General features: G+C 37.3%; 1 protein-coding gene across 1 annotated transcript in view; it reads left to right on the top strand.

The window, feature by feature from the left end:
- The window catches only part of DPYD (dihydropyrimidine dehydrogenase), an 829985-nt gene that overhangs the window by 519684 nt on the left and 287487 nt on the right, over positions 1-22814 (top strand). The window contains exons 15-16 of the mRNA XM_032867196.1: positions 12789-12857; positions 21970-22053. Of these exons, the coding sequence (XP_032723087.1) occupies positions 12789-12857; positions 21970-22053 (153 nt within the window). The remainder of the gene's footprint in view (positions 1-12788; positions 12858-21969; positions 22054-22814) is intronic.

The raw sequence follows: 22814 nt of genomic DNA, 5'->3' as shown, positions 1-22814 counted from the left end.
TGATAGGATAGCAAAGGTGAATAAAAATTAGCATGTTCTTCCACTGAATGGTGTAAGAGAAGACACTGGTATAAATAAACACACATCTGTGATACACCATGACAGGAACTAGAGTAGAGGTAGGTGCATTGCAAATACCAATAAAAAATACCCGATGATCTATCTCTGAGATCATTGAGATGGTATGATAGAAATTAGCTCTGACTTAGACTTTGAAGAATGAATAGGAGATATACTGTCAGAAGAATAGGGTGAGACTCTTAAGAAGAAAGACCACCATGGGGGATGCCCCAGAAGGACATCTGGTGAGCAGTGTAAACAGGGGCTCAGTTTGGTGTGTCAGGATACAGGACAGCAGTGGATTTGGGGCAAGGTTATAAAGGGCCTGCACTACCCTCTCTTCATTCCTTAACACGTTTAAGTTCTTAGGAAACAGTGAATCACTCATTAGGTCTTGCTCACTTGGTCTTCCCTCTGACGTTATGATTTCCTAGGCAATTCCTTTTGCCTATCAAGCTTAGATGGTATTCATGTAGTTACATTGAAATCATGCATTGGCCAAGAACATCAAAATAAGGTTAGCCTCTGAGAATGAAAGTAATAAACACTGTCATGGATTGAATGAAATCCACCATGTGTGAAAATAAACCCACAGGGTTTTCTATAAATGTATGATAAAGGAATATAGAAAAATTATTCAGAGAAAAAATATTATAGCCAGACAATTCAAGACTTGAATTTACTCTTATTAGCTGAACAACCATGAGTATTTATTTAACCTCTTAAAATTGTTTTTCTCTTATCTGTAAAGTGGGACTGATAATTTCTATATTGTCATCAGGCTTGGTACCTGCAAGTACATAGCATGTGCTTCACCTCAAATTTAGTGGATAGAGTCGCTGTTAATTTAGTTCAGAATTCTGTGTGTTAGCAGTTTGGACTGGGCAAAGCTAGATGGTTCTTCTTGTCTCAGCTCATGTCACATTATCTGTAGTCATCTTCCAGGTGGTGTATGGGCTGGCTGGTCTTAGGTGGTCTCAGCTGGATGGCTCATCCCTATTCCATGTGCTCTGGTCCCATAGCAGGCAGTGCCAGCTTGATCCCATGGCTAGGCAGGAATTCAGCAGAGTAAGCAGAAGAGGACAAGGCCTCTTCAAGCCTTGGCTTGGCACTTGCACAACATTAGTTCTGCCATGTTCTGTTGATCAAAACAATTTATGAAGCCAATCCAAATTCCAGGGGTGGGTAAATAAACCCCCACTTGATGGCTAGCTGCATAGTGACATTGCCAAGGAACATGAATACAGGGAGAGGGACACTTTTTTTTTCCCCCAAATACTCTACCACAAGAGGGTTTTGGATGCAAAATCAACTGTAATCTCTAGTGTAAATTGAAAGGATAGGAAATCAATATGATATAGTCTTAATGTAGTAGAGAGGAAGTTGGAGACAAAAGACCTGAACTTAATCCTCGCTTCTGTTATTGATTAACTTGACCCTGGTAAAATAAATGATCTGTACTCATTATTCTCACCATAAAGTTTTCTAAATTCAAAATTATTGCATGGAATAAATGAGATAATGTGTGGTGAAATGTGCATTAAGTGTACATATATAAGTATATATAATGGATTACTATTCTTTGATATAAAATATACTTTATAAGAGATTTCCAAAACTCTTACCTTATACCACCTATCTATCCTTCTCATTATCTCTATTATAGAATGTAGAAATTTATTTACATTTAGATACTGGGATTGGTAATAAAAATGTGCATTACTTAGAATTCCATTTCTCAGCTACCTTTGCCAGTATTCCTTTGAAGCAAATATTTATCAAATCCTTCTATGTACAAGGTATAATATTAGCTGCTAGAAATATAGAGAATGAAAAATGCCCTGTCCCCCAAAACTTCAGTCATCTTTTGAAAAACACACAAACAACAATTTAATGCAATATGACAGAAATGCAAAGGATGCTGTGGGATCTCAGAAGAGGGATGCCTGACATATTCAGGTGGGAGGGGTACACAGGGATGGCTTCCTAGAGAAGGTAATGTTCAAATGAGAAGTACAAATGTACTGGATAGAATAATCTGAAATTCAGATCCAAATGCCCAGCTGGTTGGATACCGTTGTTTTAGACACTTACCTGGATAGGTATGATTCATTCATACCTATGCATCAGCTCCATTCCCCATGAAGTATATCCATTCATCTCCCCCAACACTAAATTGAACCACTTGAGATTTCTTAGACTGTATTCCTTAAACATGGCATCCCATGCCTTTGCTTCTGTTGCTCACTCCACTTAGAGTACTCTTGCCTCTTTTATTTCTAGTCAATTTCCAATAAACACCCATGGATGATTTCTGAATCTAGTAAGAGTTGCTTTTCTAGGATATCTTTCCTGATTTACACAGGTATAAATAATCACCATTCCTTTCTGCTCTCATTATATCCTGGTTCATACACTATAATTATTTTTGTATCAATTTACATATGTCTATTTTATTATACCATATGCTGCTAGAGCACAGGGACCATTCCTTATTCATTCAGACAAAAGGAATAGACATATGGTCAGGAGAATGCAGAATACATGTTACATTCAGAAAGAACAGTAATTCAGTGTGGAATAAAAGTAGCATTGTGGTCTTGTATAACCTATTATAGAATTGGACTTAATCCTGAATTTGGAGTTGAAAAAGGAGTGTGATATGATCAGGTTTGTGTCTTTAGAAGGATCTGCCAGATGGCATAGGCTGAAAAGAAAGATAGGGAGAGTAATAAGGAAGCTACTTCAATAATCCAGGGGAGCAGTGGTGAAGATCTTAACTAAGACAGTCACGATGAAGAGTCAGAAATACTTAGATCATTGGGAGGTAAACTAGAGCAGTGCTTCTCAAACTTCCTTGTGCATTAGAATTACCTGGAGATCTTTTAAAGGCCTCGATCCTGGGCCTAAATACGTACAAATGACCTGAGAATCCTTAGGATTATTATTATTATTATTAATGTTATTATTGTTATTATAATTATTATTGTTATTATTATTCTCCAGGGGATTTCAAAGCTTAGCTAAGTTTGAGAACCAGTGGACTAGAGTACTTGGTGTAGGCAATGGGAAAGGAAGAGAGAAAATAAATCTCCTAGTTTTCTAACTTGGTGGGGGTGGAGTATATTTAACATGAAGAAATAAGCAAATTCAGGGCAGAGAAGTATAGTTGCTTTTGGGCAAATTTAATCTATGTGGGGGTTAGAAAGTAGTTGGATATGCTATCCTTGAACTTAGGAGAAAGATAAGACGTTGGAGGTGTACGCTTTATAAATTTTCTACATATAGATGTTATCTGAAATCATTGTGATTGTGATGTTTGAGAAGGTATATAAAGTGATACTAAAAAAGGAGTATGAGTAGACCCTGGGGACATCATCATGTAAAAGGTGGCCAGAGGTAGAAGAGCCTGAGAAGGTACAACAAAAATACAAGGGAAGTAGGTATCTCCAAAGCTCACATGGAGGAGGGTTTCAGCAAGCTGGAGTGGTTCAATGTCTAAGTGCTGAGAGAGTTCTAGTAAAGAGTTGGGTGGAAAGTATCTAATATATTTGCCAAGGTCACTGGTGAACTTGGGGAGATGAGTTCCTAGATACAACAGGGACAGAAACTAGATAAAATATATAAAGAAGTGATCAAAGGGAGAGCAAAAAGCAGCCATTATTGTAGTTCCCGAGTAGTCCAGTGTTTTGTTTTGCTTTTGCTATTCTAGTGGAAACATTTGATTTTCTATGGAAACTATGTGCATATTTGTTTAACTGAAATCTGATTTTTCTGTGTTAGGAATAGTTGTTATCAACAACACATTTCTTAGTCCCAAAATAAACAAAGAAAATGATGAATTTTTAAATAATATAAAAAGACAACTTTAAGAATATTCTTCTTTCTGCCAACATTAAATAAGTAGTACCCACATAAAATTTGAAGAACTTATGAATTTCACTTTTAATGTCCTATTCTCAATGTGTACATTTTAGGAAAATTGTTCCAATCTCACTTTTGCTATATTTGTACTACAGTATAAGGAACAGTTAAAATTTATATGTTGTACAGTTAATTAATATTTAATAAACATTTTCTTAGTTTAAATGTCTTTGAAAATCACACATCCCATGCTATTTTTCCTCCTGAATATAATCCCAGTAGTGTTAAGGGATAAAACTGTTAGATTGTTTGACAAAACCTAACTCAGCTACTTGTAATTTACAGTTGTTCACCTTTGTCACTTCACAGTTTTTCCCTACTAAAAAATTTAAGTTGTCTTGAAGCTGAATTGTTGACTGAATTTCCAATGTAGTTCATAGTATGGTTACAGAATACCAAAACAGTGTTGCCAATGTATGTGGTTTTTTTTTTTTTAAGATTTTATTCATTTATTTGAGAGAGAGAGAGAGAGAGAGAGAGCACGCATGAGCAGGGGGCAGAGGGAGAACAAGGCTCCCTGCCAAACAGAGAGCTTGACATGGGGTTCAATCCCAGGATGCTGGGATCGTGACCTGAGCCGAAGGCAGGCGCTTAACTGCCTGAGCCACCAGGCGCCCCATCCAACATATGTGTTTTCAGCATACACTTTAATGGGAGTTTGGGGAGATAGCCAGCTTGTAACCAATCTGAAGTTTTATGTTGTTCTTCACCTTAATTTCTGATGTGCACACTTTATTATAATTCAACTTGAAAAAAAATGCTTAATAAAATCATTTCATTTTTTCCATAAGAGTAATTTTAAAGAATAATTTAATAATGAATGATGGTCCTTTAATTTAAAAGTTAGGAAGGAATACAATAGAAGCCATTTAATACTGTTTTTTGTTTTGCCTTTTTTTTTCCCCCAGAATAAGTGTCCTGTTTTTTACTCTTGAGGCATTTTTCTAAGAGAAACTGCAAAATTTGATTCATAAATTATTATAGTTGGTATTTCATATGCTTTAGAACATTAATGTCTCATAGCGATTAGATGTCTACACACAGAGTACACATTTTATTTTCAGTAAGCAGGAATCAAAATGAAAGTGAAGCTAATCAAAAAGGCAATTTAAAAATATTCTGTGTAAAGCAGAATTACATATAAGAATGCCCTTTCAGGGGCGCCTGGGTGGCTTAGTGGGTTAAATCCTCTGCCTTCAGCTCGGGTCATGATCTCAGGGTCCTGGGATCGAGCCCCACGTCGGGCTCTCTGCTCAGCGCGGAGCCTGCTTCCTCCTCTCTCTCTGCCTGCCTCTCTGCTAACTTGTGATCTCTGTCAAATAAATAAATAAAATCTTTAAAGAAAAAAAAAAAAAAAGAATGCCCTTTCATGGGAACACATCACATTTTAATGACCAAAGCACCAAAAACCAGTCTTGATAAGATGGGTCTCAATTACAAAACATTCTGTAAAACAGGGGCTCTGGTCTGTGTTGCAGTGTTCTAAATCATAATATCCTTTTGCTTTTACTACTTAATTTCCCTTTCCAAAAATATTGCTAATCCTGATTAATTATATGTGTTTTCACAGACTAGGAATCTTACCATGAGCTTTTGGTAAATTTGCTTTTCCATTTTCTTGGATGACAACTTCAGTACTCCCACCTCTCCCTCAGATTTCTAAACCTCTCTCCCCCATTCTCCTTCCTGTCAAGAGACCTCATCTACTATTTAAGAAAATGTAAACACCAGGAAAGATAATTTCACCATTTCTACACCAAATCCATAAACTGAGGTGTATCCATACCTATTTTTTCTCCCTACTCATCTCTTCCTCTCCATTAAACTGGAAACAGTGCGTCTACTCCTATCAATGGTCACTTCCTCTATTTACGTGATGGATTCATCATCACCTTTTGCCTTCTCAACAGGTTCTTCCTCTTTTCCAGATCATTCCCACAAGCATAAAAACATATTCACATATGGCCTATTAAAAAAACCATCTCTCACTAGACCTCCCATAACTCTTCATCCGCTGCCCCATTTATCTTTTAGCTATCCACCCAACTCTTGGGAGGGTTATGTGTTATCACTTCTCTCCACTTCATATTCTGTTCAAGCAGACTATTCCAGTCTGATTTCTGTCCCCCTGCTGCACTGAAGCCCTTCTTGTAAAGGTTACCAGTGGTTTCTGTATTGCCAAATCACATGGTCAGTTCTCTTGTTTTCTTATGCAGACTCTCAGAAGTATCACCAGAATGGATTGCTTTTATACTTTTTGGAACACTTCCCCCTCTTGGCATTTGTTACATCACATTCTCAGGTGGCATATCTTCCCTCCGAAGTTACCTAACCAGGTAGCTTTAAATACCATTATATGTTGAAGTTTCTAAAAAGTACACCCTAAAGAGGGTACTCATTGGGGAATTCTAGATTCATGTATACAGTGATACAATTTACGTCCTCACTAATGATGCTTACTAGACATTTTATGTTAATATATTAAAATAAAACTTCTTAATACCCCCCATTAGTTATTTTCATAGGCCTTCTTCCATCTCAGTAACCTAGGGGTCATCCTTCATCTTTCCTTTTCTCTCATCTCCTGAATCTGACCAGTGACCAGTCTTATTGATTGGTTCCAGCTCAGAACCATCCACTTCTCTGCATCTCCATGGATGTGATGCACGGAGCATTATTTCAACCTAACTTGTCTCTGCTTTCATTCTAAAACACCTTCACTCCATTCCCTCTAAGTTAGTGAAAAACATCTTTTGCAAATGTAGATCAGATTATTTTATCACTCTCCTTTAAATCTTTCACTGGCCTCTGTTGCACCTATAATAAAACCCAAACTCCCACAGGGTTCAGCTCCCAGAGATATGACTTTTGCCTGCTTTTCTCACTTTCTCTTACATTCTTCTTGCCCTAGCATGAAACTCCATTCACATGGCCTTCAATTTTTCTTAAATATGCCATGCTCATTCCCACCTCAGTGTCTTTGCACAGGTACTTTCCTCTACTTAGAATGCCAGTTGTCACCAAATTCTCCATCCTATTCTTCTGCATAAGGTACCTTCTTATCTTTCATGACTCAACTTACAGAGCCCTTTACTGACCGTTGTCTGATAGGGCACTATGCACCCTCATGATGTCTTCTATTATGCCTTCCTAATAATAATCTTGACTTGGAAAGAGCCCCAACAATTGTGGTTTTTTTTAAACTTGTTATGATTATTTTCCCTCCCTAAAATGTAAGCTTCAGGAAAGCAGGGATTGGGGGGGGGTGTTTGTTTATCACTTTTGAGTTAGAACAGATACAGGTATATAGTACAAGAAACACTTGTTGAATGTTCAATAGAAAAGACTCTAAGTCCATGTCTTAAACTCCTATGTATGTCATTTGCTGTCTACCTCATAGTACATGCTCAGTATACTTATTAATTAACTAAATGACATTGTTTGAATCTCCAACTGGACTGTATATCATAAAATGTAGGATATTGTTCAAAACTACATAGCATTTGGCTTTTACATATGAACTCTTCCAATAATGTTTTAAAATATGAGTTATAAAAAATGGAGCACTGGAGCACATGCATGGTGCAGTCATTTGAGCGTCCACCTCTTGGTTTCAGCTCAGGTCATGATCTCAGGGTCATGAGATCGAGCCCCATGTTAGACTCCAGGTTCAGTGCAGAGTGTGCTTGAGATTCTCTCTACCTCTCCCTCTGCCCCTCCCAACTTGTGCTCCCCACCTCTCTCTAAAATAAGCCAGTAAATCTTTAAAAATGGAGCCCTTAAGCAGTATAATTTAAGTTAAATATAGGCAAAAGTTACTCAATTTAAAAATAAATTTCTCTGGATATTTATTTCTAGTAATATTACATGATGTTTCACAATACAAAATCTGTCAATCCTCTTTTTTCATAGGAAAAGAAACCCGGTTCTTGACTAAAACTCAAGCACAATAGAACACTGAAGGACTTTTTAATTATCAAGGAAAGATTAGGGCGCCTGGTGGCTCAGTTTGTTGAGCGACTGCCTTTAGCTCAGGTCATGATCCCGGACTTCCAGGATCGAGTCCCGCATCGGGCTCCCAGCTCTTTGGGGAGTCTGCTTCTCCCTCTGACCTTCTCCTCTCTCATGCTCTCTCTCACTCATTCTCTCTCAAATAAATAAATAAAATCTTAAAAAAAAAAGAAAAAGAAAGATTAAATCATGCCCAGTATCGTTTTAGTGTTAATATCTTATTTCCTGACTCTTCTAAAAAGCTTAATGTCTTTTAATAAAGAACAAAGTGATTTGGGGGTCATCTTTATTCCAGTGAAATAGAATGTCACCACATATTTTCCCAAAACATCCCTTGTTTTTAGATTAAGGATATTTAAACTACGAAGACAATTTAGCATTTTAAGAATAATGTATAAAGTTATTTTTTTCCCTTAAATATATTTGATTATCAAAAAAATGGCTTAGTGGGGAGCCTGGGTAGCTCAGTGGGTTAAGCCTCTGCCTTTGGCTCGGGTCATGGTCTCAGGGTCCTGGGATCGAGCTCCGCATCAGACTCTCTGCTCGCCGGGGAGCCTGCTTCCCCCTCCCTCTCTGCCTACCTGTGATCTCTCTCTCTCTGTCAAATAAATAAATAAAATCTTAAAAAAAAAAAAAAAGTCTTAGGAAGTTATTTCAAAAGTGCCAATTTAAGTTTTGCATGTAATAGTTGTCAAGATGCTACGTAAAAGAAACCAAAACGGAATGTGAATTTTCTTAAGCCAAAAGTGGTGTTAGTTTACACATACAGACACGTTAGTGGTACACCTGGCTTAACAGTGGCCGTAGCATGGGTCTCTTCCCATCGCGCATTCTCTATGTTCCTGTCTCTGCTTTTTTGTCCCTAGTGCAACTAGCTTTGGTGGAGGTGGCAGGGTGGGTGAAGTGAGGAGTCAGTCAGTGGTCACCAGTTGCTCTGAACACACTTCATTCCAGTTTAGGAACCAAAGAGGGAAAGAATCATTTTCCTTCCCAGCTCCTGGACAGGACTTTGGTGAGAGCAGAGTAGCTGCTCACTATGATTAGCCCTATTGGAGGTACTCCATCAGTTTTGGGGGCAAGAATGTAGAGTCTGTTTCAATGAGGAAAGAAGAACAGGGTAGTGCTTAGTTGCTCAGAGCACACAAATAAAACCAACCTCTGCTTCACATCATGTTTCTTTCCCACGTATGGTCACCCCTATTCAGTGACAGCCCACCCACAATCATACTCAGTCACTGCATTCCCAGGCATTTGGTGGCACCAATACTCTTGATGTTCAGGACAATTCTCTAGGTAATATTTATTTCTCAAGCCCAATGTGGCTTCTCATGATCCTTAGGACTTATAGGGCAAATGATGAGTTTAATCAGTGCTAATGGCTATTTAGTAAAGTAGAACCAGATTAGATACTAGTGGAGAGCATATAGTATATCTTGTTGTCAGTGCTAGTAAAATTAGTTCCCTGGCAGTGGATTTCTTTGATCAGCCTATCTGCCTAGCTGGGTCCTGCCCACTAGAACCATCTCCCCTGTTGTCCCCCATGGCTGCCCAAGAGTGGCACTGGAGTGGAGGACATTGTGCTGATTTCACACCCACTTCATATTTGTATGGAAATGTGAACTTTGGGATTACTTTGTCATCACTGGAGGCGTGTTTAGTTTTAATTTTTATTTTTTGTCTTATCTTGATTTAAGTAATAAAACTCCCTAAAAACCGTGGTCTGTTGTTTGTCACTTTAACCATAGAAGAACTGGTATCTAAGGCTAAAATCTTTTTTTAATTTTCTATCTTTGGATCTAACCCTGCCTTTAATGTTTTAGCATCAAGCTTGGGGACTCCACCCATTTCCTAAATCTTTGTATTATTTTTTTTCCAAGACTTTTATTTATTTGACAGAGATAGAGAAAGCATAAGCAGGGGAGTGGCAGGCAGAGGGAGAGGGAGAAACAGGCTCCCCACTAAGCAGGGAGCCCAGATGTGGGGCTCAATCCAGGACTCTGGGATCATGAACTGAGCTGAAGACAGATGCTTAACTGAGTGAGCCATCCAGGTACCTGTTTTAACTGTTTTGTTTTTAAAATTTGTTTTGTTTTTCTTTGACCTTGAAGCCACTGAAGACAATAGGAATCTGTCCCACCTGCCCCTAGTTGATTTTCCTCTGAAATGCAGTTCCTTATTTTTTCATGCAAGGGATATTCACAGGAGGTATTAGTTTGGTCATGGAAGATCTGGTGTACCCTGTGGTATTCCTCATTGGTCTGTTTAAGACTGGGGAATGGGGCAGAGTGTCCCTGAGATTGCAGATCACGTGGAAAGGGCAGAAAGATCATCTCTTAACTGAAGGTTCATAATGTATGCTGGTGACCCTTTCTTAGTTTGCAAATGGACAAGCGTGGAATTTGACTCCCCCCGCCCTTTCTTTTAGCCACTAGAGAAAAGGCCATGGATCATTATTACATTTTTCTACAAATTCTTAGAAGCTGCATTCCCATTAGACACAAATGTTGAATCCTGAACTCATCCCCCAAATAATTAGGCATTCTCAGTTTTCCTCCTTTGTTCATCATTTACTTTCTTCCCTTTTTCCCCCTCTCCAAAGAGAAATCTATCTGATCCTGGCTTTTTATTTCTCATCATTGTCCCACCTTTATCTGACTCATGTTCTGAGATTTCTCTCCATCCCTCAGATTCAGACTCAGATCTTTTGATTCCTCTCTTTCGGTAGCTCCTTCTAGGACACAAGTCCTGTGTATTTTAACATCTGACCCTTTTTCCCATCACCAAGACCAACACCTGCATTAGCCTTGCTCACTCTTCAATCTGACTCATAGTAATTGTTTGCCAACAGTTTTCATTAGCTGTTTATTTTTCCCTTCTCTGACTCATGATATTCATTTTTACTTACTTTTAAAAGGTGAGCTGATAAAACAACTCCCTAAACCTTTGGCAACCTCCTTCATTTATTCACTCAGTCTTACTGTGTGCCAAACACTGCTGGTTACTGTAGATAAGATGATGAATGACGCAGGGCAGTTCCAGCTCCCAATGAGATGATAGTCTCTCAGGAGAGAAAAAATTAACTCACTGTTACAGACAAGCTCGTTGTCTTTTTGGTTTTCAGAACTCTCTCCAAGATGATCACAACTTATTTTCTGGTTCTCTTGATGTCAAATGCATTCATCCAACTTTTCCAACATACCTTTGTTTTGTTTTGTTTTCTACACATAAGTAAAAAAGGCTGCATGTGGTGAGAGCATAAGGACTTTTACTGAACTCTTCCACTAGAATCTGTGACTTTAGGCTTGGCACAAACTCTTCCTGTCTCAATCTCAGTCTTTAAATATTAATAATAAAAAAATTGCTGATGTGTATTAATTACTTCTTTTGGGCCAGCAAAATCTAGTGATTAAAAGCACAGACCCCCAGTCAAATTGCCTGGGTCTGAGTCTTGGCTCTGCTTCTTAGTAGTTATGTGACTTTTTCATCACAGTGCCTCAGCACCTTCATCTGTAAAATGGGAGGACTAATATCAGGAATGATTAAGTAAGTGAAGTAAAAACCGTTAAAACAGTACCTAGCTCATCATAAGAGCTATATAGATTTTTAGTAATTTCTGTTATTATTTTTCTGAACGAGTAGTACAATTATCCATATTTCACCAATGAAGAAACTAAATAATTTGCCCGGGGCCACACAGTAAGTGATAGAGTCAGAGTTCTAATCTGGACATTCCAGCTTTGGAGCAGGTAGTAGTAACTACTACTCTGTATAGCCTGTATTACAGGCTTACTGTAATACTATAGTTAAATAATCAACATTTAACCAAGTTTAAAAATATAATGCACTATGAATATGTAAGGTATTATTACCTGTGCTGTAATAAGATATGATTGAAGAAGACACTAATTTATTTCTTTTCCATATCCTGAAACTTTTAGCTATACCAGTAATTATACTAATGAAGATTTCCATGTCATTGTATAATTTAGACAACCCTTTCACATACACAAATTTACCTAATTCCCACTATCGCTTGCGGAGGTTGGCAAAGTCAGTATCATTATCTCCATTTTAAAAATGAGAATGCTGGGGATCAGAAGAGTAACTTACATAAAAATTCAAATGTAATAAGGTGCATAAACAATGAATTTTGGAACACTGAAAATAAAATTTAATTTAATTTAATTTAAAAAAGAACACATAAAAAAAGTGATAGTATTTACACAATTAAAAGTCAGTATACAACTCATGATAGAATAGTGATATTAATCAATGTATTTTAATGCATTATGATTATGATGCCAAACTAAAAATAATTTTCAGCAAAATTTGGACTTCGAATAGAGATTCCATTATTTATGAAGAATAATTGGTCTTTAATATAAACAAGAATACTACACCACAATTTTGTAATGTGATAAATATCACTATAATAGTAATCATATTACAGTATATAAATGTATCAAAGTAACACAAGTATACACATTAAATTTAAACAATGTATTATGTGTCAAATTTGTTCAATAAAACATTCAAAAATTAAAAAAAATTCAAAGATAATAAATGAGAAAGTCTCTAACATAAGTCTGAAGCCTTGAATCTTACCCTTTGCCTCACCGTAATGCACTGCTGTTTTTAAATAATTTGTCTTTCAACAGATCAAAAACTAATTTTTATGATACAGTTTACCATTATAAACATATATGTGTAAATATTAATATACCCTTATGTGCAAAAGCACCCTTACGTGCAACTATTGGAACTGACATTCTTTCCTTTTTTTTTTCTCGAAGATTGTGATTGCTAGCATCATGTGCAGTTACAGCAAGAATGACTGGATGGAACTCTCCAAAATGGCTGAGGTAATGATTTCTTTAGTATATATTTGTTTTATTTCTTCTCTTCCATTTTTATTAGTTTTAAATAAAGACCTGCCATGAAAAATAGCCCCATAGAAGTAAAATTGAATGGAAAATGGTAACTTAAAACATTTTTATTATAATTTGTTTACCTGTGTTTTCATTAAAATGATGGAAATGTAAATTTAAAAGGAATCTATTCTATAAAAGTGGTCCCTTGGATTTCACACACTACCTAAAAGTCCTTTATTCCTGGAATCCATATACTCTTTATTTGCATATTAAGCAAAATGTATATTATGATGGATGCCATGATAAAATTTAATTCTACCTTTGAGAGTATAACAGGATCATACCTTGCCTTTAGGCAAACTAGTTTGACAGCGAGAAGAAATTTTGAATATAAAACTCTTGAATATTTAAAATATAAAATGTTCATTTAATACTATTCTAGTTTGAATACAGACATGCATAAAATGGTAGGACAGAATGCTCCAGAATGGAACACTAGTCAGCAGGTTTTCCATAATATAAATTGAATCTTGCATAAATGCAGACAACTAACCATGTGCCTCAAATTTGTATTTCAAATAGAAAAATACATACTTAAATTTGTACACTTATGTCCATCACGCTGTCATGAAAAATCTTCTAGACAGCTTTAGCTGAGTTTTCTTAAAAACCTTTCAGAGAAGTAGAAGACTATATCTAACAATACTTATATACTAATGACTCTTCATTATAAAATATTATAAAGCCTTCTATGGTGTTCAAAAATTGTACATTTTATTTGACTATCTTAAAGCTGCAAGGGAAAAAAATGACTTCTGGCACTTAAGGGGGTAAAATTAAACATGGTCAGTAATTGGCTTCATGATCTTTGGTGCTGAGGTCACTTTACATGTGTAATTTACCTAATTGGCCATGAAATCTTCCACAGAACCTGTGCTTGGCATGAGCTTTGCCAATTTTAAGCTGACGATGATGAATGGCTTTATCATGCTGCTTGCCTTTCTGCCTTTCTGTAGAATAAAATACTTTAAAATAAATATTTTCTTCAGTAATGAGCATCAACTTTTAAATAACCGCATTATACTTTTAAAAACTTTAATGAGTAACATACTAACCAACTTAAAGATACTTTTCACATTTCTCACATTTTGTATCTATTTCTTGAATTTCAATTTTATTTAATATCATTTTCTAAGTATGGGTAGCAAAAAAAAAAAAAAGAACGAAAAAGGACAACAAAAATGAAAGGAAAGAAAAAAGGAGAAAAGAAGGGAAATTTTTAATTTTATTTATTTTTTTAAAGATTTTATTTATTTGACAGAGAGAGACACAGTGAGAGAGGGAACACAAGCAGGGGAAGTGGGAGAGAAGCAGGCTTCTCACAGAGCATGACCTGAGCCCAAGGCAGAGGCATAAGGACTTAGGCGCCTGGGGGGAAATAATTCTTTTTTTCTTTAAAAATATTTTATTTTTTTAAATTCTTTTTTTTTTTTTTTTAAGAAAAAGTTATGCTTTTCCTTTCAGTCAAACCAGTCTGTAGAATCTTTTCCCAGGAAAGCAATCTACATATCAAGAAGGTCAATCTATAAATAATGTCAATTTAAAAAAAATCTTCACTATAATCTTAAAAATATGGGCTGTCCCAGAGTGTATCACCTGAAGGAGCTCTCCCCAGGCCTCCGTGTTCCACTGGAGGGCAACATTAGGTAGCAGGATTCATCTTAGCTCTTGTGGTAGGTACGCAGTAGCACTTTGTAGAGTCAGTAGTTGGTTTTGTCTTTCTGAATGCATGCTTCAGAACAGATTAAAACAGGTTATTTTTACAATGAAAGAGCCCAAATTAGGGGCGCCTGGGTGGCTCAGTAGGTTAAAGCCTCTGCCTTCGGCAGGGGATCCCAGGGTTCTGGAATCGAGCCCCACATTGGGCTCTCTGCTCAGCAGGAGCCCTGCTTCCCCCTCTCTCTCTCTCTGCCTGCCTCTCTGCCTACTTGTGATCTCTGTCTGTCAAATAAATAAATAAAATCTTTAACAAAAGAAAGAAAGAAAAAAAAGAGCGAGCCCACATTAAAAGAAACCAAGAAAAACAAAAAGTATTCAAGCCAAAGTTACTGTACCACTTACAATGAACATTTCTTTGGGGGTGGTGATAATGGGTGGTAAGAAATCGGAGATATCACACCAGCTGTTCAAGAACCAGTTTTAAGTTCAGCAAATGACTTAATGTGATGATGAATATACTTTAAATTCATGAAGTTCCTCTCCTTATCATAGATTGATTTTTGAATTACATGATAGGGAACTGAGGAAATCTGTTATGAGCTCTTTACTATTATATCTGAAAACAGAAATGACACGTGTACCAGCAGGACAGATCCAGATCCATACCAGAGCATGAAAAAGTAAAGACAGAGAAACTGTGTCAGAATGAAAATTTGCATAAGAACAATCATTATTATTTGTTTATTTTGCCAGTGGCTACCACTGTATTTTACTATTCTGAATAAACATTTAAGACCACGTGAGCGGTTAAAAAAAAAAAAATAGAAGTTAGGTACGTTCTTAAAATATGGTAAATTCAACTGAATGCTGTTTTTTTTTAATGTCTATCCAGTGTATCTTCTTTATCATGTGCATATTTTTTAGAAAGTTTTGTTTTCTTCTAGAAATAGAACCATACTGAACCAACCCTTCCTTTTCACTCTAACCCAGGAATGACCACACTTTTTTTTTTTTTTTAAAGATTTTATTTATTTATTTGACAGACAGAGATCACAAGTAGGCAGAGAGACAAGCGGGGGCTTATGGGGGAAGCAGGCTCCCTGCTGAGCAGAGAGCCCGATGTGGGACTCGATCCCAGGACCCTGAGATCATGACCTGAGCTGAGGGCAGAGGCTTAACCCACTGAGCCACCCAGGCACCTCGAATGACCACACTTTTAATGTCATCTTTTATGCATTCTTCAACCTGGTTTGAATTTGTTGTTTTATAAATACCAGGAAAAAGAAGTGGCCTCTGGAAAAGTTTTCAGTTTAGTGTCAAATCAGTAGCATTATAGGGTCTGCTCAATTTTCAGTATCTGATCACAGGATTTCTTCCTTTTCTGGGTCATGGATAACCTATTCCAATTCCACGCAAAGGAAGATCTATGAAGCACCTACTGCGTCCATGGTCTCTTGCCAAAAAAACAAAGGTGAATAAGATACAGCCTCAGCTGTATCAAACGATACCATTCAAAAAGACCAGAAAGACACCAAACTGAACCATACTGAACACTCACAATATCAGGTCTTGCATAGATCTTGAGCTCATTTTAATAGATCTCAGAGCCATTTCTTTCTTAATGTACATTAGCTTAGAAGACATAGCCCATGTCAAAGTTCATGTGAAGATGCTTGATTGAAGGCTACAACCCCAGAGCAGTATGAGTGGGAAGAAAAGGGAAATGGGATAGGAAGAAGGGAAAGCAGAGCCTGTGTGGTACATGACAGAGCTGGCTCCCACTTCCCAAGGAAATGGAGCTGATGGCTCAGTCACATGGGATAGAGAGTGCCATGTGAAATCATCCTGCCTCTCAACAGTTGAGAGGAGAAGAAGGGTGAGAGATGTACCTACTGCTTCCTTTCTGTCTACTTACTTGGACTGGTCAAATTTCACACCCCAGAGCTGTCCTTTCCTCCACCCTTCTGGAGAGTTGTGTATCCTGTCCCTTTGGGGGCCGCTGCTAAGGAAGTGAAATGCCACACCGTGTTGTGAAGTGTTTCCTGTGTGCTGTTTCTTGTGAGATGTTGTGAGATCTAAACCGAGACTGGAGGGAAAAAGTCTGAGCCCCCTGGTCAGGGCTGGCTGGGCATTGGCATTCCTGGAGCTGTCACTGGGACTAGTACGCCGGCGGCTGTGGCAAAGCACAGCTTTCATGTTGAGGGAGCTGTGAGAGCTGGCAATATAGGAGTTGCCAGGACAGCCACAGGGACTGAAGTCCCTTTTTAGGCTAGTGGCCAAAGTTTGTGTGGCAAGTAAGGCCATCAAATTTGAAGCAGCGTATACATTGAATGTGTCTCCATAGGTATTGCTGCCACCCTAATCCCAGTTGATCTGAGACAGCGCCACTCATCTCCTTGCTCTCAGTCCCTTCAAAATCTTCCCACTATTTCTCCTAAGAGGTGAAATCCTTAACTTGACCTGGAATTACTACATAGTCTGGCCCCTGCCTGCCTCCCCAATGTCATCCTCAGTTTGCTGTCCATGTTCGACACCCACTGGTCTTTTGTTACTCCTCTGACATGCTCCCAACTGAGAGCCTTTGCTGTTCCCTTGGCCTGGAATTTTCTCTCTTGCTCATAATATGTACTTTTTCTCAACTCTGTGTGCCCTGACTAGTGGGTTAAATCCTCTGCCTTGTTCCTTCTGAGCTCCTGTCCTCAGAAGCCAATTTACCATTAAAACTAGTGAAACATAAGCTTTAGGGCCCTTACTTGCCCAAGTCACTTCCAAGGCCCTGTACCTAAATTTTGTATTTGTAATTTTTTTTTAAAGTTTTTATTTATTTTTTTGACAGAGAGAGAGATCACAAGTAGGCAGAGAGGCAGGCAGAGAGAGAGAGAAGGACACAGGCTCCTTGCTGAGCAGAGAGCCCGATGCGGGGCTCAATCCCAGGACCCTGAGATCGTGACCTGAGCCGAAGGCAGAGGCTTTAACCCCCTGAGCCACCCAGGCGCCCTGTATTTGTACTTTTAATTAATTTTTTTCTTAAGGAAGTTTTCCCAGTTTGTTTAAGCTTCAGGCTCCCCAGAATTTCGGTGTCCCTCTGCCTGTTCTTTTCCTTTGTGACATTTAATGAAGTAATAAGCAATGGTGTCATTAGCTCTTTAATGTCTGTCCTGCTTATTACAAAGCAAGCTCCTTGGGGGGGGGGGGGGAGACTCCTGATTGGTTTACTGCTTAATCTCCAATCCAAGCACAGGGCTTTGCTTACCTGTCAAATATTTGTTGAAGTAAAATAAGGGTACGGAACTGGTGTCCTGATATGTGACCAAGGAAAAGGAAGCAATTACAGGATAAATGAGAAGCTTGGTACTTCATTTGGCACCCATGAGCTTGAGGTGATTAAGATACAAATACAAAGAAGATTTTAAGTCAGGGATCTGAGGAAGGATTGCCAAAGGTCTGACTGTGATTGGTAGGATGACGCAAGGAAGGTTCAGGGGAAAGACAGGTATCAAAACCAGGTGACCACACCATTCCTAGCAGAGGGACCAAACAAACCACTTAAAAGCCAGGTTCTTACCATTTTTTAACCTGAATTTGGGCTAGCAGTGTGTTGTGAAATTGAATTGATGATAGAGTTAGGAGATCTCAAGTAGGCTGAAGTAGAAAGCAGACAGGTACATTATAGAAATGTGTAGCAGCAGGTGGATATAAGTTTCTGCAGAGTGACAGTTAGCAGGACAGGATGGAATCAAGAAAGGTGGACTCCTCCTTGCATACAACAGATAGTCACTGACTTAGAGTCCATGGAGCCCAAGCCTGTTGAGGGTTAATCTGTGCCAAATCCAATTCAGAGTGGTTTAAGATCACAAACTTGTGTCTCTAGTTTTGGATAGTTGAGACTAGATGACAGTGTTGCTATGTAGAAAGTCAACATTGCACGTTTTATATTCTCTTAACAGATGAAATTAAGAAAATATTCAAGAAGTGTACCTTTTGTGTCCCACCAAGGGAACACCCTCCTGACCGTCTGGGGCTCTGATGCTTTTTGCCAGTCCCCACTACCCATGGACACCTTCCTTCCTACCTGGGTCCTGATGTACTATATAGCAAGCCGCCCTCTACGTGGACATCCATCTTATTGTTCTTGGGCTCTGATACCCCATGCTGGCCTCTCATGGCTCCTTCTATATCCTCTTGGTCAGCTAGCTACCTTTGTGTGTCCTACCCAATGACTTTAAAACTACATGATCAGGGAGGAAGGGAGGAGTAAGAAAGGAAAGAGGAAGAACTTTGTATCTGATTTTGTTGTATATATCATACAAAGGTTTGTGATTTTGCTACCTTAGTTTTTCTGAGAGTTTTTATTATTAAATGACTCAGAGAATTTTAGAAACTACACTGCTATCACTATTCTGATAATTATTAAGTATTATTTTTTTCCCTTTTCTTTCTCCCTCCCCCACTGAAGTATAAATAATTACTTTAAATCCTTTTACAGATGAAGACTGGGGAAGGGCAGGCTAGAGATTGTAATTGGATAGCTGTATGATTGGTAGATGGATGGATGGATGGAAAGACAGACAGAGAAACCCTAGTTAGACAGTAATAGCTTATACTTGCATAATATTTACTATAGTCCATTGGCACTTCTAAGTCATTCACTTTTATTAAGCTGATTTATAGCTTACCAAACAACGTATGAGTTACTTCGATGGTTTTCCACTTTTTGGAGACAAGGAAGATGAAGCAAATGAAAGTCAAATAATATGCCCAACGCCACACAGGTAGTATGTAGTAAAAGTGGGATTCAAACCCATGAAATCTGCCTCCAGAATTCTGGCTATTAACATAGAAATTCTCCTTCATATAAATAAATGGGTGATAAGTAGATAATGTATGAAATTAGAAACAGCAGATTTTCTATGTCATGGCCTTCTCTAGATTACTTTATTGTGTAATCATTTAGGTGAGGTAGAATAAACTCTGGGCTAAGTGAGTAAACTAAAAAGCTGTGACTAACAGGAGTCAGAATGCATGCCCAGTTTCAGTTAATTTAACATTTCATGCTAATTCAGCAATTAAGGCTTTTTGAATGCATATAGTTGCTTGAAAATGGAATTAACTGCCTTTTAAGGTGGTGTACATCCTGTGAGGAGAATATTCAAGCAGAGGCCAAATGAATATTCTCTGTCTCTTGGTGTCACCTTGAGCAGGATTATCTCAGTTTTGAGATAATCAAAGGCCTTTTCAGATGTGTTTGGTGGGTCGATGTTTGTAGATGTATATAATGCTGGGGAAATATTTATTAATTAGTCACTGAAAAGCCTTTAAGGGGGATAAGTGGTTTTACAAGATTTTAATTTTACTTCAAGTTTAGAAGCTTTAAGGATGTCAAATGTTATATCTTAACACACTGTACCAACTCCAGTCTTGTAATTAGTGATTTCTAATAAGTTTTGATAGTAAGAATACAGGCTCTGGACTCAGAATGCTTGGTTTCAAGACCCCACTCTCATTTACAAGATGTGAAATATTAACCAAGTCCCTTGAACTCTTTGTAACCTCTATTTTGTCATTTATAAAATGGGAATAAATTTATATCCCACTACAAAGAGCCTAGTCAAGTATCTGGCATATCATAAGTACTCAATAAATGTTAGTTATTATCATCTACTATCATGGCTAATTGTAAGCTTCAACTTACCTTTTAAGAAAGATGTATAATGTAAAAAAAAAAAAAAAGATGTATAATGTAAATATGTTTACAGATGCCACTTAAAGTTTATCTAATCCAAAATGGTGTTGAACTGATTTCTGCTAATTACTGAATTCCAGCTAAAGAAAGAAGTCTAAAGGAAATATTTGAAATAACTAAGAGTAAGAAAATGGGAAATACTGTATATAATTGCAATGTACAATCTTTTAATTGAGCTGATAATTCCCACATGACATGGTTTTTAGATAGGTTCTATTATATACAGTTTATACTTGAGTAGTTGGAAACAAAGAAGATTAACTAACTTCCTAAAGCATCCCCTATTCCTTAGTAGATCTGGGATTAGAACCCAGGCTGTGCTTTGTTCATGCCTACCACCAAATCAGCAGGGAAAAAAAGGTAGCATGATTCATGGTAATATTCAGATAATATGGAGCATTTTAAAACTGAATTAGGGAATCAAAATACATAATGAAACCATATTAGAAAATAGGCTCAATAATCAAATGAACTTTCACAAATATGCAAAAGAAAAAGCAGACTCACTAATGAATAGGATTGGGAAGATTGTCAACCGAAGAATAGCTAACTAGAATTCTTCAATTTGTTGAGATCCTACTTAAAATTTATAAAGCAGGAAAAAATGGGCTAAAATCTTGAACCATCAGGAAAAAAAGCAAGCCCTTGAAGAAACAGCTGTTGGCCTAAAGTAAGATACACTTACTTGTGATACACTTACAAAGTAACGAACTCTATTTTTAAGCGATGCAACAGATGTGTTTAATGTTACAGAAACAGACTCAAGCTTCTAGTTGACCTTACTTAATAAGAAATTGTAGCATTGGAGAAAATCTAGAAGTTAGGTAAAATAATATACAAAAGTGACTCATTTATAGTTTATCCCCCATCCCTCCAGTTACCATATTAAACTATTAAAAAAGCGTTTTGCTTGTTTTTGAGAGTTTTTTGCAGAAGACTGGTCACACATTCTATGATTCTTCATGTAATCTAAGAATACTTTGAATGAACTACTGTGTTAAATTTTGTAAGCTCATTTGTATATTAATTAATGAGCTAAATTAGAAGGAATCCTATTTAATTATTAAAGACAAAATTGTCTGCACTTCATGTTCTTATCATGAACTTATTTCTAATGCAATACAATTGATTCTCAGTTAAAAACATTTACAATTTTACTTGTATGCATTCCACGTAGCCTACTGCATTTTGCGTTGCACTACGACTTCCGTACCAGTTGTCCAGAATCGGTAAGATTTGTTTTTATAAAAACAGAAGCTGTGTAGGGAAGACTAAGTGTGATATCAAACAGATCTGGGTTAAAATCTCTGCTGTGTCCTTAATATACCAGGTTTGTCATGAACTATGTGCTTCAGTTTCCTTGTCTGCAAAATTTGTGTCCTGCTAATCCAAGGACTATGAGAATCAGAGATAATAAGTATAAAGCACATAGAGCACTTAGCAGCACCGAAGGAATATTTGCTGTTCTTATCATTGTTATTGTTACAGACACTCTCATTTGAGAGTCAGAACTCACCTCACAAGATAGCTATAAGGTTAAATTTAACAAATGTGACCTATGTTCAATTACCATTGGCAAAAGTGTATCGGGACACAAATAAAACTTTGCCTTTTCTTGCATTTTCCTTCCACGTCCTCAAGGCTTCTGGAGCAGATGCCCTGGAGTTAAATTTATCGTGTCCACATGGCATGGGAGAAAGAGGAATGGGCCTGGCTTGCGGGCAGGTAAGGACCTCAACAGCTGCCATCGTGTATTTCTGGGGGACAAGAACATATCCCCATATGGATAGAAACTGTACCTTAGGCCACAGGATGTGTGGATCAGATAACTGGCTTGAAACTTTCAGGTCTGCATTGTTTAAATATTTAGTGCTTAAAAAGTGGAAAATGAGGGAAACTGAAATTACAGCAACTGTTTAGTTTTATTGAGGAAAATATCACATTATGTGCTTGACAGGAAGTAATATCATAACAAATAGTTTTTAAAAGCACTGAAGCAGAATTAGCTGATTTCAAATGCAATGTTCTTTATTCATTCCTGATGCTGATCCAGTTTCCCTGGAGCAATATACTGTACAAAATGCATTGTTCGTAGTGATTTTGTAGTAAATGGGGCACAGCATAAATTGCATTTTACATTTTTTAGCATATGATCATTATTCCCTAACTGTGTTTTGGGAGTTGCAAAAAGACTTTGATGCTATTTTTATTTTGGGATACAATAAATGGAACCTTCATGCTAAAATACTTTCAAAAACCTAATGAATAAAATGTGGAAATATATGTTAATATGTAGAAAATACTGCATCTTTATGTAACTAGGATACAGTGTTGTATGTTAAGGAGCAATGTAAAAGCTTCATGCTAAAAAGGTGAGTGTTTTGCATCTAATTTGGCTTTTAAGCCCAGAGGGAAATGGTTTGAATTAAATAATATGAAATGTTGTCATTTATGACAAATTTTCTAGTCCTGGAAAGTTTACTTTT

The sequence above is a fragment of the Lontra canadensis genome, unplaced genomic scaffold, assembly GCF_010015895.1.
Source record: "Lontra canadensis isolate GAN:19392208 unplaced genomic scaffold, GSC_riverotter_1.0 scaffold33, whole genome shotgun sequence".
In the NCBI taxonomy this organism is placed as follows: Eukaryota; Metazoa; Chordata; class Mammalia; order Carnivora; family Mustelidae; genus Lontra; species Lontra canadensis.
This window is presented reverse-complemented; position numbering and strand designations above follow the sequence as displayed.